General features: G+C 46.2%; 1 protein-coding gene across 10 annotated transcripts in view; it reads left to right on the top strand.

Moving 5' to 3' along the window:
* The window catches only part of Fgf1 (fibroblast growth factor 1), an 86,254-nt gene that overhangs the window by 62,782 nt on the left and 11,005 nt on the right, over window positions 1-12,467 (top strand). For all 10 annotated transcript variants that reach the window (XM_087592182.1, XM_087592184.1, XM_087592179.1 and 7 more), the window contains 1 exon segment: window positions 4,276-4,478. In XM_087592182.1, the coding sequence (XP_087448308.1) occupies window positions 4,310-4,478 (169 nt within the window). In that variant the 5' untranslated portion in view covers window positions 4,276-4,309.

Raw genomic sequence — 12,467 nt, 5'->3', positions numbered from 1 at the left:
AGTGTGGGGAGGTCAGGGACAGAAAGATTCTGTTGCTGTGGGGTCTGGGATAAGGCCTGGAAAAGTATAAAGGGGGAGGGGAAGGTATAAAAAGGCCAGTAAGACCAGGCAACAGAGTTAGGCAGAGACCAGATCATGAAAGTCCCAGAGGCCATGACAGGAATCTGCACTTATTCCTCAAGGCAGCAGAAGTCTAGAGGGAGAAATCCTCAGATTTCTGAGGTGGGGAGGCCTTGAAAAGCAGGGATGAAATGAGTGTCGTTAGAGACCAGGGTGCTCACAGGCCACAGCTATCCAGGTAGGAGCTGTGTAGGGTCTGCGATGGGCAGGGGAGAAAAGAGGAAGCTGTGTGGGAACTTTAAAAGGTGAGAGGGCCTTGCCACCATCTGATGGGTGGGGGTGGTTTCTATTCAAAGGATAGACTGGGGAAACAAATGCTTCTATCCCGGTTGAGTCTTGCTTTTGAGATCTCGGTGAATAAAATCCCATGGATCCCTGAGAGTAACGGTGTTTCACTTGGTTGGTAAGTGAAGATCCTCTCAGACAACTACTCAGTTAGACCCTGGTCATGCCGGTCCATCATCTGCATCCTTGTTTGTAGGTTTACCTGTTGGTGCTATTATCCAAGGCAAAGGGGCACCAAAGATTCTTACCATCATTGTAAGGTTATCAATGTCTTGGTTTTTTGTTGGTGGTGTTTTGTTTTGTTTTTTGTTTGTTTGTTTTGGTTTTTTAACCTTGAATCTACTGAGGCTGATTAAGAACAAGAGCTTCTCCATGTCCCACCCTCTGGCTTCAGGTGATTTGTGAATTCCTGCCGCTGCCAGCAGCTCCATGGCGATGCCAGGCTTATTTTAAGGAGGCAACATGTGACCTACAGCGTTAGAAGAGGGAAGCATGGGAACTGTACAAGCATCCCATGACTATCCCGCTTACAGGAGGAGCAGGCAGAGAACAAAGAACTGTAGATACTACAGTTCTCACTGCATTCCAGAGGGACCTGCTGGGTGCTGGCCAATGTCACTGAATTATTGAAGGTTCTGAGGGGTTAATGTTCAGAATGCATGGCTTAGACACACATGTAAATGAGAACGTTAGCATGATCCTTAGCCAGAGTTGGCACCTCCAGCCCCACCCAGCCTTCTGGTGCATCTAACTGTTCATTTTCATCCCAACTGATAGAGGTAAGGATACAGGCAGGGAGAGCCAAACCCATGCCCAGCACTATTGAAAGATCCGAACAGCCACTGCTGGCTGGGACTGAAGGAAGGCCATCCTTGACACATAGTTGGCCCACGTCAGACACAGAAACTGCCATTGGAGGAGACCCTGAGACAACAGGAAAGTTCTACTCCCCTAAGATTGGCAATAGCAGTCACAGCCATTGGACTGTGGTTATTGTCTCCTGCATAGAAAATTAAATACACATTAGGAAGTATAGAAAATGCCATCAGAAACTACCATTGGAGGAGACCCTGTGACAACAGGAAAGTTCTACTCTACTAAGATCAATACCAGTGTGGATATCATTTCCTATACAGAAAACTAAGTACACAACTTAGGAAGTGGTGGGGGATAAATGGAAATAAGAAGAAATTATAAGATCTCTTAGTGACATTGTCAGGAAGGGAAATCTACCAGCTAATGGTGAGGCGTGTGACGTTAGTTCCACTTGAAAGAGCTATATTGCCTTACATCGTAGGGATCCAGGGGCCTGGGGTGGAGCTCAGTGGTACAGAGCATGTTAAATTAATATGCAGAGCTGGGCAGTGGTGGCACACGCCTTTAATCCCAGCACTGAGGAGGTAGGCAGATCTCTATGAGTTCACAAAGTGAGTTGTAGCCAAGGCTACACCGAGAAACCCTATCTCCAAAAAAAAAAAAAAAACACAAAAACAAAAACAAAAACAAACAAAAAAAAAGTCAGTATGCTGGAGACTTCCTCCCCAGTACTTCTGGGGTGGGGGGAAGTAATTCAGAAAGAAGCAGAATAAAGAATGGGATTGGGGTAAACAGTTGAGAGAGGAGGGGGAGGTGGGCAAAGAGACCAAAAGCTTGAGGTGAAAGGGCAATGTTTGGAAAATATTGAGAATTTGGAAGGAAAACATAATGTGCCATGCAAGGCAAACTCTCCCTCTGCAGCTGATGCAAAAAACAATTTCTGCCTCTTACTGTGTTATGTGGTAAGAACAATGCGCCATTTTGTGGCCGAGCCATTCGTGATAATCTGCCTTTGAACGTACATGTATATTTAAATTAGGGGTAGTTTTTGCTAAGGCATCCCAAACAGTCACTGAAACTGAAGTCGATTACTGGTCTGTGGGACCGCAGGGTCAGAGACTGTACCAAGAGCAGAGAAAAGAGGTAGACACTTCCAACTCAAGCTCTGATTCTGGTCACAAAGATGTTATCCAGATTGATGCTTGGGTATATGATCAAACAGTTTCCCAAGAGGACTTGTGCAGAACTCGATGGTTCATGGGATGTGGGGTTGTGGGTGGCTCCTGGCATGAGTTTCTTCAGGACTGAGCAGCTATGTGGAGCCCTGCTTCAGAGAGAGCAGACGCGAAGGAAGTTGTTGGAAATCACTTAGATCAGGACAGTAAACTAGAAGACAAGTCATGGAGCAGGTGTACACTCGATACGATGGGGAAAACCCCACTTCTGGTCCCAATGTGCTCATATTAGAGAAATCATGCAACCTTCTCAGCATTTAAGGGCAAACTGGGGCTTTGTGTTCACTGACTCATCCTGAGAGTTATCTTCTCGTTGCTGACCTTACACGTGGTCTAACACGTCCAAGCTTTGCTTTAATAATTTAAAGAGTTTTTAAAGGTTTGTATTTATTTTATATATATGAGTATACTGTCACTGTCTTCAGACACACCAGAAGAGGGCATCAGATCCCATCACAGATAGCTGTGAGCCACCATGTGGTTGCTCGGAATTGAACTCAGGGCCTCTGGAAGAGCAGTCAGTGCTCTTAGCTGCTGAGCCATCTCTCCATTCCGGTTTAATTTTTTATAATGGGAGTATTAGCTTTCACATTAAAGGATCATGGTTAAATTAATAAATATTATCTTCTAGCACAAAATATGTTGTTGATGATCATTGTTATTATAAAACCACTTATATATGTATTATATTCATATATGTGTTATGTGATATATATATGTATATATGTATAATATGTATATATATATATATATATGCTCTTCTTTAAGAAACAGACAAACTAAAACAAAAAATTTCATTGTCTTTGTAGTTATCAGATTCTTCTCCTAAACATTTGGGCAAATACATGGCTTAAAATTCTATTTCTTATTGATTTTGCTTTCAAATCCCCCGTGTCAACAATTGATATTATATATAATTATGAATTTATATATAGTAGATATATATAAATATAAAATGTTAGAGGTTTAGAAGGTATTCTGTGTTAGACTCTGTGTAATATTAATTAGTATATATCTGTATATTTCAGGGTCGGTGTATTATATTAGTTATATCTGTGTACAGCTTACATTAGAAAACCATTAAGATGAAGATGTCTGGGCACAAGGACAGACCTGAGTTCGCCATGTGATAAGAGGGTCTGAGGAAGACTATGACAAAGCAGTGGCCAAACACAGCCTTCAAGATGCTCTGTCTCAGAAAGTGTCCCGTGTGCAATGCTCGCTTCTTAAAACTGCCCCAAGCCCTTCTCTCTGCCTCCTTCCCTTTCTTCAGCAAACTTAGGTGGTCGCAATACACATTAACCCTTTGTTGGCCCTGCAGTACCCTTAGTTCACAGGTGTCCAAACACCAGGGCCATCTGTGCCCTCTACCCCACTCCAGCTTGGCAGCACCTAGTGAAAACAATGTGAGCGTGGAAAGAAAAACCTCAACCTCGGCCTCTTGGTTTCTGTGGTTTTAGCCAGACCCCAGGTGTTATTTTAGTGCAACTTAAGTACTTAATTTGAAGATATGTGTAGACCAAAAGGAGGGACTAAGACAATGTTTTTTACCTCTTGACAAAATGATTAAATTTGAAGTTCTAAAAAAAAAAAAATCTAGTAGGTTGCAAAGTTGTGTCCAATTGAGAGGAGAGAATTGGCTGGAAAACCTCTCCCAGGCCAGGAACTGTCCCCTCTTCTACCACCTGCTACCCCACAACCCTATCCACTTTGGGTATCACCTGAGCAGTCTGTGACCTTGAGTGACCCTTCCCTTCCTGAAATGCCCACCGCCCCTTTACTGGAAGAATGGTCTACAGGCATGTTTGATTTCTTTCAGTCTTGAACGCACCATCGACAGTTGCTGCTGAGTCATGGCCGAAGGGGAGATCACAACCTTTGCAGCCCTGACCGAGAGGTTCAATCTGCCTCTAGGGAACTACAAAAAACCCAAACTGCTCTACTGCAGCAACGGGGGCCACTTCTTGAGGATTCTTCCCGATGGCACCGTGGATGGGACCAGGGACAGGAGCGACCAGCACAGTAAGCAGTCATCTGAATTACACTCATGCCTTTTTGTCTTCCCTAGTCCAACATGGGAAGAGGGCAGGAACTGGGTACAGGTATCCATTTTCCAAGGCTCCATGTAAGCAGAATGCACTCTGAAGGAAGGAAAAGCACATATACCAAGGGGCTGGCTTTGGATGGAACTGAGGGCTATCACTTAGCTAATTACATCTTACTGCAAGCTTTTGGGAGGACTCTCCGCTGAACCGATATAACTTTTGCCAGAGTTTAGTCACAGCACCACACCCCCAGGTCTATAAACTAACATAAGATCTCCCCCCACCTCAGCCAGACAAGGGTCTGTTCACCCTACGATGGGAAGAACCCAATGAGCAGGGATGGGAAATCCTGAACAAAGATATGGGTTCAATCTCAAGTTAAGAGACTCTGCAGGTGATGTCTCCACTGGGCTGGATTTTAGAATCCCAGTCAACCACAGACTAACACATTATAAATTACGTAGCTTTCCTGAAGCACACTGTGCAGATGTGGCTGAAGTATGCAGAAGGGGTAAAGTCATTCTCCAGACACTAATGCAGCCTGCAGCCTAGCTTTCAGACCACACTGATAAATGGGGGAAAGAACCTACCTAGCCAGTACATCTAGTGCAGGGCTATGTGTGTGTGTGCGTGTGTGTGTGGGTGTGTATGTGTGCGCGTGTGTGTGTGTGCGTGTGTGCGTGTATGTGTGTACGTGTGATAGTAGGTGTCTGCTTTTTACTAAGAGTCAGAGACTCCCTAAGTACCACTAGGATATTAGCTGTTGTAGGGAAGCCAAAAGTCAGATTTGATCTCTGCTTAGAGGAACAACAGTCTCAAGAGCCAGCCATGCTACAAGCCAAGAGGAAACCAAGGAGTGAAATCGGGAGACGAGGGAGAACACAGGTGGAAGCAAGGTCCTATAGGACGGGCTTGAGACTGGGCTGTGGATTGCTGACGTGATGGCTGGTGTGTTCGATGTTTAACTGTACCTGGTATAGGTGCCACACTTTGTAGACTCAGTGCAATGGCTTCAGGGAAAGCCCTCCAGGCAGCATCAGCTGCACATATAACTGGGATGGGTGATGGCTTTGTCCCCTCCTACTCCCCCAAAGGCACATGCTCAGACTTGCAGCTGGCACAGGCTTATGATTATGATTGGGGGGGGGGTTGTTTTGATAGCTTGTCTTCAAGTGGGCCTCCTACAGGCTTCCACTTTATGAAGAATAGGTACCAGAACGAGCCAAAAATAGAGATTCGAGAACATTAAAAGCAGCCACGTTTGGGCTGAGGCTGTATGTAACCCAGTTGACAAAGTGTTTGCCTAGCACGGGAGGCCCAGCAATAGATAAACTGGGCCTGGTGTTACCCTTCTAGGATCTCACGGCTTAGAAGGTGCAGGGGAGAACAGTCTGGAGCTAAGGTTATGTTGCTGTATTATGTGTGTCATGTGACTCTCCTAAGAAGCCTGTGCTCAGTATTCTCATGTCTTAATGAGAAGAAGACCTGTTATACTATACTGCTGACGTGATGGCTGGTGTGTTCAGTGTCTAACTGTGCCTGGTGTAGGTGCCACGCTTCACAGACTCAGTGCAATGGCGTCAGAGAAACCCCTCCATGCAATCTCAGATGCATGTGCAACTGGGACGGGTGACAGCTTTGTCCCCTCCTTCCCCAGAAACCAATATAGTATAATATAGTAACGCAACTCAGGGGATCGAGCTTTAATTCCTCTGACTTTAAATGTTTATACCTAGTCTTTTTTTTTTTTTTTTTTTTTTTGGAGCTGGGGACTGAACCCAGGGCCTTGCGCTTGCTAGGCAAGCGCTCTACCACTGAGCTAAATCCCCAGCCCCGTTTATACCTAGTCTTAACAATTTGTTTTTAACCAATGGGCGGTCACAGTGACAGGCTTCTTAAGGTTTGCCTGGTTCTTAGAAACCTTAAACTTCGGAGTAACAAGAGCCTACAACCTCTGGGTTTCTGGAAAAGTTTCATGCGCCTTCACTATGATCATCCTGTCAATGGCAGCATAGGATGTCTCTGTGTGCACAACACTGGGACAGGTTGTCGTGGGATTTGGCTACAGAACTTAAGCTGTCAGAAGCCTTGGGAACCCGGCATTGCTCATGAGTATTTGTTGTGTGAACTTAGGCACACATTTCCAAACCTTATTTTTCCAGTGAAAAGGTGAGAATACTGACTACAGGTTTCTTGGGAGAGTTAAATGAAATGATACAGTAACTGTTTTGGGCACAGTACCTGCCTGGCCCAGGGTTCAGCAAGTTGCTGCTACAATCCACAGCCTACGGACCCCCTGCAGTGTATGGATAGACAATGTGAGACAAAGGGCCAGAGTCTGGATTGAGGATTTAACTCAGAACTTCTCTGCCAACATTTGAAGCAGTTATATGAGCTTATTGTTCACTGACCCTGAAACGATGAACAAGGGCCAACGGGACAGAAGACAATCCTGCTGTAAGTAGGCAGCAATCTGCCCTGTACCAGTTGAAACCACAATAGACAATCTGCCCACTCTCTGCAGTCAGGGCCCTGGAATGCTGACACTCACGCCCTACCCTGCCACTTTCTAACCAACAACTAATGTTCTCTCGGTTTTGTATGAAGTGCTCTGGGAGAAAAGCTTCAAGCTGTCCAGCTGATGAGTCTTCTAATTCCCCAGATGCCTAGTTTGAGGCAGTCTTTTAATCTCATTGAGACTCAATTTCCTCCCCCCTTGGAATTCGAGTGTTAGCCTCACTCTGTGGCCCTCACAGTACCAATCAGCCTGCCACAGAGGGCATCGGGGCATAGGTTCTCTCCCTGAGTGTGGATCTGTCGCCCTCTTCTGCCTAGCATTGGCACTGCTGTTCGGGACCTCAGGCGTACAAGAACCAGAGTCAGCTTTGGGCAGTTTGGAGTGGAACCCCAGGAAAGCCATGATCCACCACTGCCAAATGGGAGTTCTGTTCTTTAATGGTTTGTCTGGGTTTAATGAAAAGCTGTGGAAACAGGCAGAGCCATCCTCCAAAGCTTCCTGAAGGAAGAGCGCCCCTAAAAGCCAGTCAGATACTTAGGTAAATTATAAACCCCACAAAATACAACTTGCTTTTGGAGCCCTGCAAAACAAAACAAAACAAAACAAAACAAAACAAAACAAAACAAAAATTAATTCCTTTTACGGTGTCTATTTGTCCTCAATGAGTTGACCTGCTGTGAGCAAAGTAAGGAGATTATCCAAATTTGTCTGGCTTACCCTTGGGAGAGACAGTTCCCAGGTACCTTGTCCGTGGTATCAACCTCTGGAGGATGCTGTACACTGACTATCCTAAAATAGACCTAAGCGAAATGTCTCAATCAGATTCCTGTAGAGAGGTGGGGTCTGAGCTCGTGACTTCACCAAGGCTTGGGACACAGCGGCAGGCAATTATCCACACACGATACAATGCTAGGTACCCACTGCCACAGAATCCCTGACAGAGATGGGTGCACAGCGGTGGCTGCCGATTCTGGAATCCGTGGAGATGCAGTTCATGAAAAGGCTGCTTTTGACAGCAGAATGCTGCTCCCGAGAGATAAGTAGCTAAGTGTCCACTTTTGACACAGAGTGTGTGAGAGATGCCATAGACCAGGGTGTCTCTCCTTGTAGCTACACTTCTGCATTTACTCGTCCAGTTATTTACTGGGCATCTCTCCTGCAGGGCCGCCTGAGTACAAGGACTCTGGCTCTTAATGCTCCACACTGCAGCTTTTGTGTCCAGCGTACCGACTGTCCCTTGGTTCAGTGCCCGGTGAGCATTGAATTTGATGAGCCACCGACTTGCATTGTTGGCAGAGAAATTTAAACCCAACAATATCTCAAGAAATGCCAGTCAAGCACTGACACACGCTAGGCCCTGCACAGGTCATTCCTAGCTAACAACAGCCCTCCGGGGTTGCTAGTCACCATTGTGCTGAAAACCCAAAAGCTAACAGGATGTGACCAGCCCCTCACAGGGACAGCATGTGGAAATTATTTCTCTGTCCTAATACTAACCTGCTCTTCCTGAGGATCCCACCACCCTGGTACTAACATTTTCACCCCACAAACTAATTACATTGGTGCACTTATCCTAGCGCGTGGTACAGACAAGCAAGGACAGGTTGATGTCTTCTGACTGTGTTTACCAGAGCTGGGCCACCTTGTGGCAGTTAGTTTTCCTCTCGGTGCCTCAGTTTCCTTGTCTTGAAGACAGGCATGCTAACAGTTATCTATGTCCCTGGAAAGTAGGGATGTGAGATGTGATGTTTCTGAGGGTGTCCAGCACACTGTTGGGCCCCTAAATGTTCAAAACGGTGACATTCCCCATGGTTGTCACTGTCTTCCTAAGACTGATAGCTGGCCATGAAATTAAATGTTAAGCTTGTTCACAGGATTTCCAGTGACTGTACACCCCAGCTTCTCTGGGACTGTGTCAGTTGGAACGCCTGCAACCTGCCGCAGAGCCACAGCCTGCCCATGCCATAGCCCATCAGGTTCTTCCCACTTGGCTTCCATGGCACAGAAGCCACCAATGTCAAGAGCTCTCTGCTTGTCTGCCAGAGTGTCCTCTCTGGCGAAGGCTTGCCAGGACTTACTCTTACTCAACAACTGAACAGCAGCTGTACAGACAGCAAGGGCACACCACTCTTGAACATCCCTAAGCTCCAGCCTCCTCGTGGAGCCTACAGCCCTACAGCCTCCCCCAGCGCGTAGGAAAGAGACCGGGGGTAGGAGAGGGGGGATCCTCCACACTCTCGCCACACAGATGGAAATGTTCTTCAGCCGAGTGTGTGCCAATCAAATATTTATAAATCTAGCCACATCCTAAAGGCACCAGGGGAGTTTGCTGGTCCAAAGGATCTTACTGCATTGCCCTGGATACAAGCAGACCACACTCTAGTGAAATCCCTCCCTGCAGACTGTTTGGGGGGAGTCCAGACTTCCGTTGTCTGGTCTGATGGGAATCCACATTTAATGGCAAAGGCATCTTATTCCCCACCAGCTTGGCCTCCGAGTCAGAGCAGCCTTCCAAATAACCACATTGGGGAGGTCTGGGCCCTGATGCTGTAGCCAGAGAGAGGGGCGGGCCTACAGGAAGGAATGTCCCCCCAACAGGGTACACCAGCCTGCCACATGTGGTACATCAGCCTCCCAGGTCCCTGAGTCTAACCCAAGACCCCTTATTTGATTACAGGGGAATTCTTCTAGAGAAGCTACATTATACATATGAATGAACACACACGCAAATGTGTTAGTCAATCTCTGGGCTAAATAAAAAAATTCACTGACTTTTTTCCAGATGTTAAAAGACAAGACACCTTCACAAATGTTAGCACAAACTCTTTTCCATATGTATGTACACACACACACACACACACACACACACACACACACACACACACACACACTGAAAACCACTGGAATTTTCCCCCCTCCAGTCCATTTTTCCTCTTGTCTGTCTTTTAATGTTTTGCAAAGCCTGGCTTGTGGTTACACTTTAATTATAAACTCCACTGACATAAAACAACCTGGCTGAGTTCTGAATGAGGCTGACCTCACTCTGAGTAAACACAACCAAGGACGGGAAGTCTCCAACCCAGAATAAACTGGGCACGTAATCTCTGTGGCCTCTCCCCAGGCAGGAGGCAGAAAGGGCAGGCCATGCCACACAGGAGTGAGGCCCTCCTTTCTGGCTTCCAAGATACCAGCTGTCGCCTTAGCAGTAAAGATCCCTAGCGCAGGACAGGAGTAGATAGGGGTGTGGCCCCTGAGCTCACCACTCTTGGCACTAGCTACCTTGGATTCTTTTCCCTTCTTTCTGCTCTTAGAAAGTAAGGGATCATGTACCTCTCTATGAACAAGCTTTGGTTACGGCTGCGTGGAAGCTAATGGTCACATACAAGAAAACGGACGCAGCTATGCCTTAGATATACAGCACTAGGACCCAGGTGGAGGCTAGTGGAGCCTCTGGAAAGCGCTGGGCTCCTCTTCAGAAGGAGCTGTAAGTACCCAGAGACCACAGGGTGTTGAACACTGAGTGTAAAACAGGAGTGCAAGCCACCAAGGTGATCTCGTACATTTCAGGCTGATACTTATGTTTTGTATTCTCAAACCAACACCTTTCAACATCTATGCTTAGCACAAACCAGGTCCTAGGTTCAATGCCCAGCACCAAAAACCAAAACCAGAATCAAAACAAAACACCTAAAGGTACAAGCCTGCATCTCCTCAGGAAACATAGGGCCACAGATCCACCAAACACTTGGAGACCGCACTTCATGGTTGCCATAACAGTACTTGGGAGACTGAGGCAGGAGAATCACTGCAACTGCCAGATTCAGCCTGGGCTACAGAGTAACACGTTGATAGTTTAAAAAAAAAAATCTACCACATAAGCCTTTTCCAACTCTCTTCAAATCAATTTTTATAAGGCTCTGAATTTCTGAAGAAATTTCCTATTGACCACTAGGTTGTCTTTAGAAAGCTGTTTCCTGTTCTGCTAAATCAAGATTTGCCATCTCCATCTTGGAACTGAGCTAAAGGAAGTACTCAGTTAGCTGTGCACTTTGTTTTTCAATAATAAGCACCTTGAAATGGCCAGGCCTGCTGCCTTTCCTGCGTACACCCAGCAGGTCTCTCCCCAGTGAGGACACCATTCACCTGGTGGCGGGTGTTGACCACAGAGAATGTAGGCTCCTGTGACTCCCCATCTCATCCGCATCCCACCCCTGGTACTTCTGGGTCCTAAGGGTGCTTGTATCTTATGGATTCCCTGTACTCAAGCCTGAGATGGGTCACAGATCACTTCAGACATCACCAGGAGCAAGAATTGAGTCTTTGGGCCAGCAAGGTAGCTTGGTAGGTAAAGTACTTGCTTGCAAGTCTAAAACCTGAATGTGGTTTGGTTTGGTTTTGTTTTGTTTTGTTTTGTTTTGTTTTGAATAGAATCTGCGTAAAGCTTTTGGAAAGAGAGAACTGACTCCAGAAAGTTGTCTTCTGACTTCTACACTTAAGTCACAGCATGCACACCCCCTTCAATACACACTTCATACACACACAATAAAGGACAAAGGAAGCTGGAGAGATGGCTCAGTGGTTAAGAACACTGGCTGCTCTTCCAGAGGACCTGAGTTCAATTCCCAGCAACCACATGGTGGCTCACAACTACGCCCCCTTCTGGTGTGTCTCAAGACAGAGACAGCAACGGTGTACAGTGTACTCACCTAAAATAAAATCTTTGTTCAAAGAAAAGGGCAAAAGGTAGGAAGGAAGAAAGGAAGGAAGGAAGGAGGGAGGGAGGGAGGGAGGGAGGGAGGGAGGGAAGGAAGAAAGAAAGAAAGGAGGGAAGGAAGGAAGGAAGGAAGAAAGAAAGAAAGAAAGAAAGAAAGAAAGAAAGAAAGAAAGAAAGAAAGAAAGGAAGGAAGGAAGAAAGAGTGAATCTTTGATAGTTCTGGGAGTCTGTCCATTCACTAAAAACAGACCTTTAAAACATTTCCACCCCTGAGAGGCAGAACAATTGTGGGAGACAGTGAATCTTTGATAAATAGCTCATGTGTATGCAGTCACAACACAAAAACATGCACTAGATACAGACCAAAGACCAGCAAATGCAATCAACCCAGGACCCAGAGGTGGCTGCAAAACTAATTTTATAGAACTAGAGGGAACATGGGGATGAATAAGACACACGCATACACACACACACACACACACACACACACACACACACACATATACACACGCACATCCCTGCTATGGATCCCCAGTCTCCTGTCCACCTTTTCAGCCTTTCCGGGGCAGTTGTAGACACACCCGGCTGGCATCTGGTGAATTTTACACTTTGCAGTAGTTCATGCTTCTTAGGAAATTGTCGTCAGGGATTTCTTATTTCCTCTCTTCACTGGACGTTATCTCCAGCTTCTCTCTACGACCACAAAGGTGGGAGAGATGGCAGAAGAGGGACAG

This window comes from Rattus norvegicus, chromosome 18 (assembly GCF_021556685.1).
Source record: "Rattus norvegicus strain SHRSP/BbbUtx chromosome 18, alternate assembly SHRSP_T2T, whole genome shotgun sequence".
Classification (NCBI taxonomy): domain Eukaryota; kingdom Metazoa; phylum Chordata; class Mammalia; order Rodentia; family Muridae; genus Rattus; species Rattus norvegicus.
Note: the sequence above shows the minus strand (reverse complement) of the source record. Positions and strands in the feature narration are given on the sequence as shown.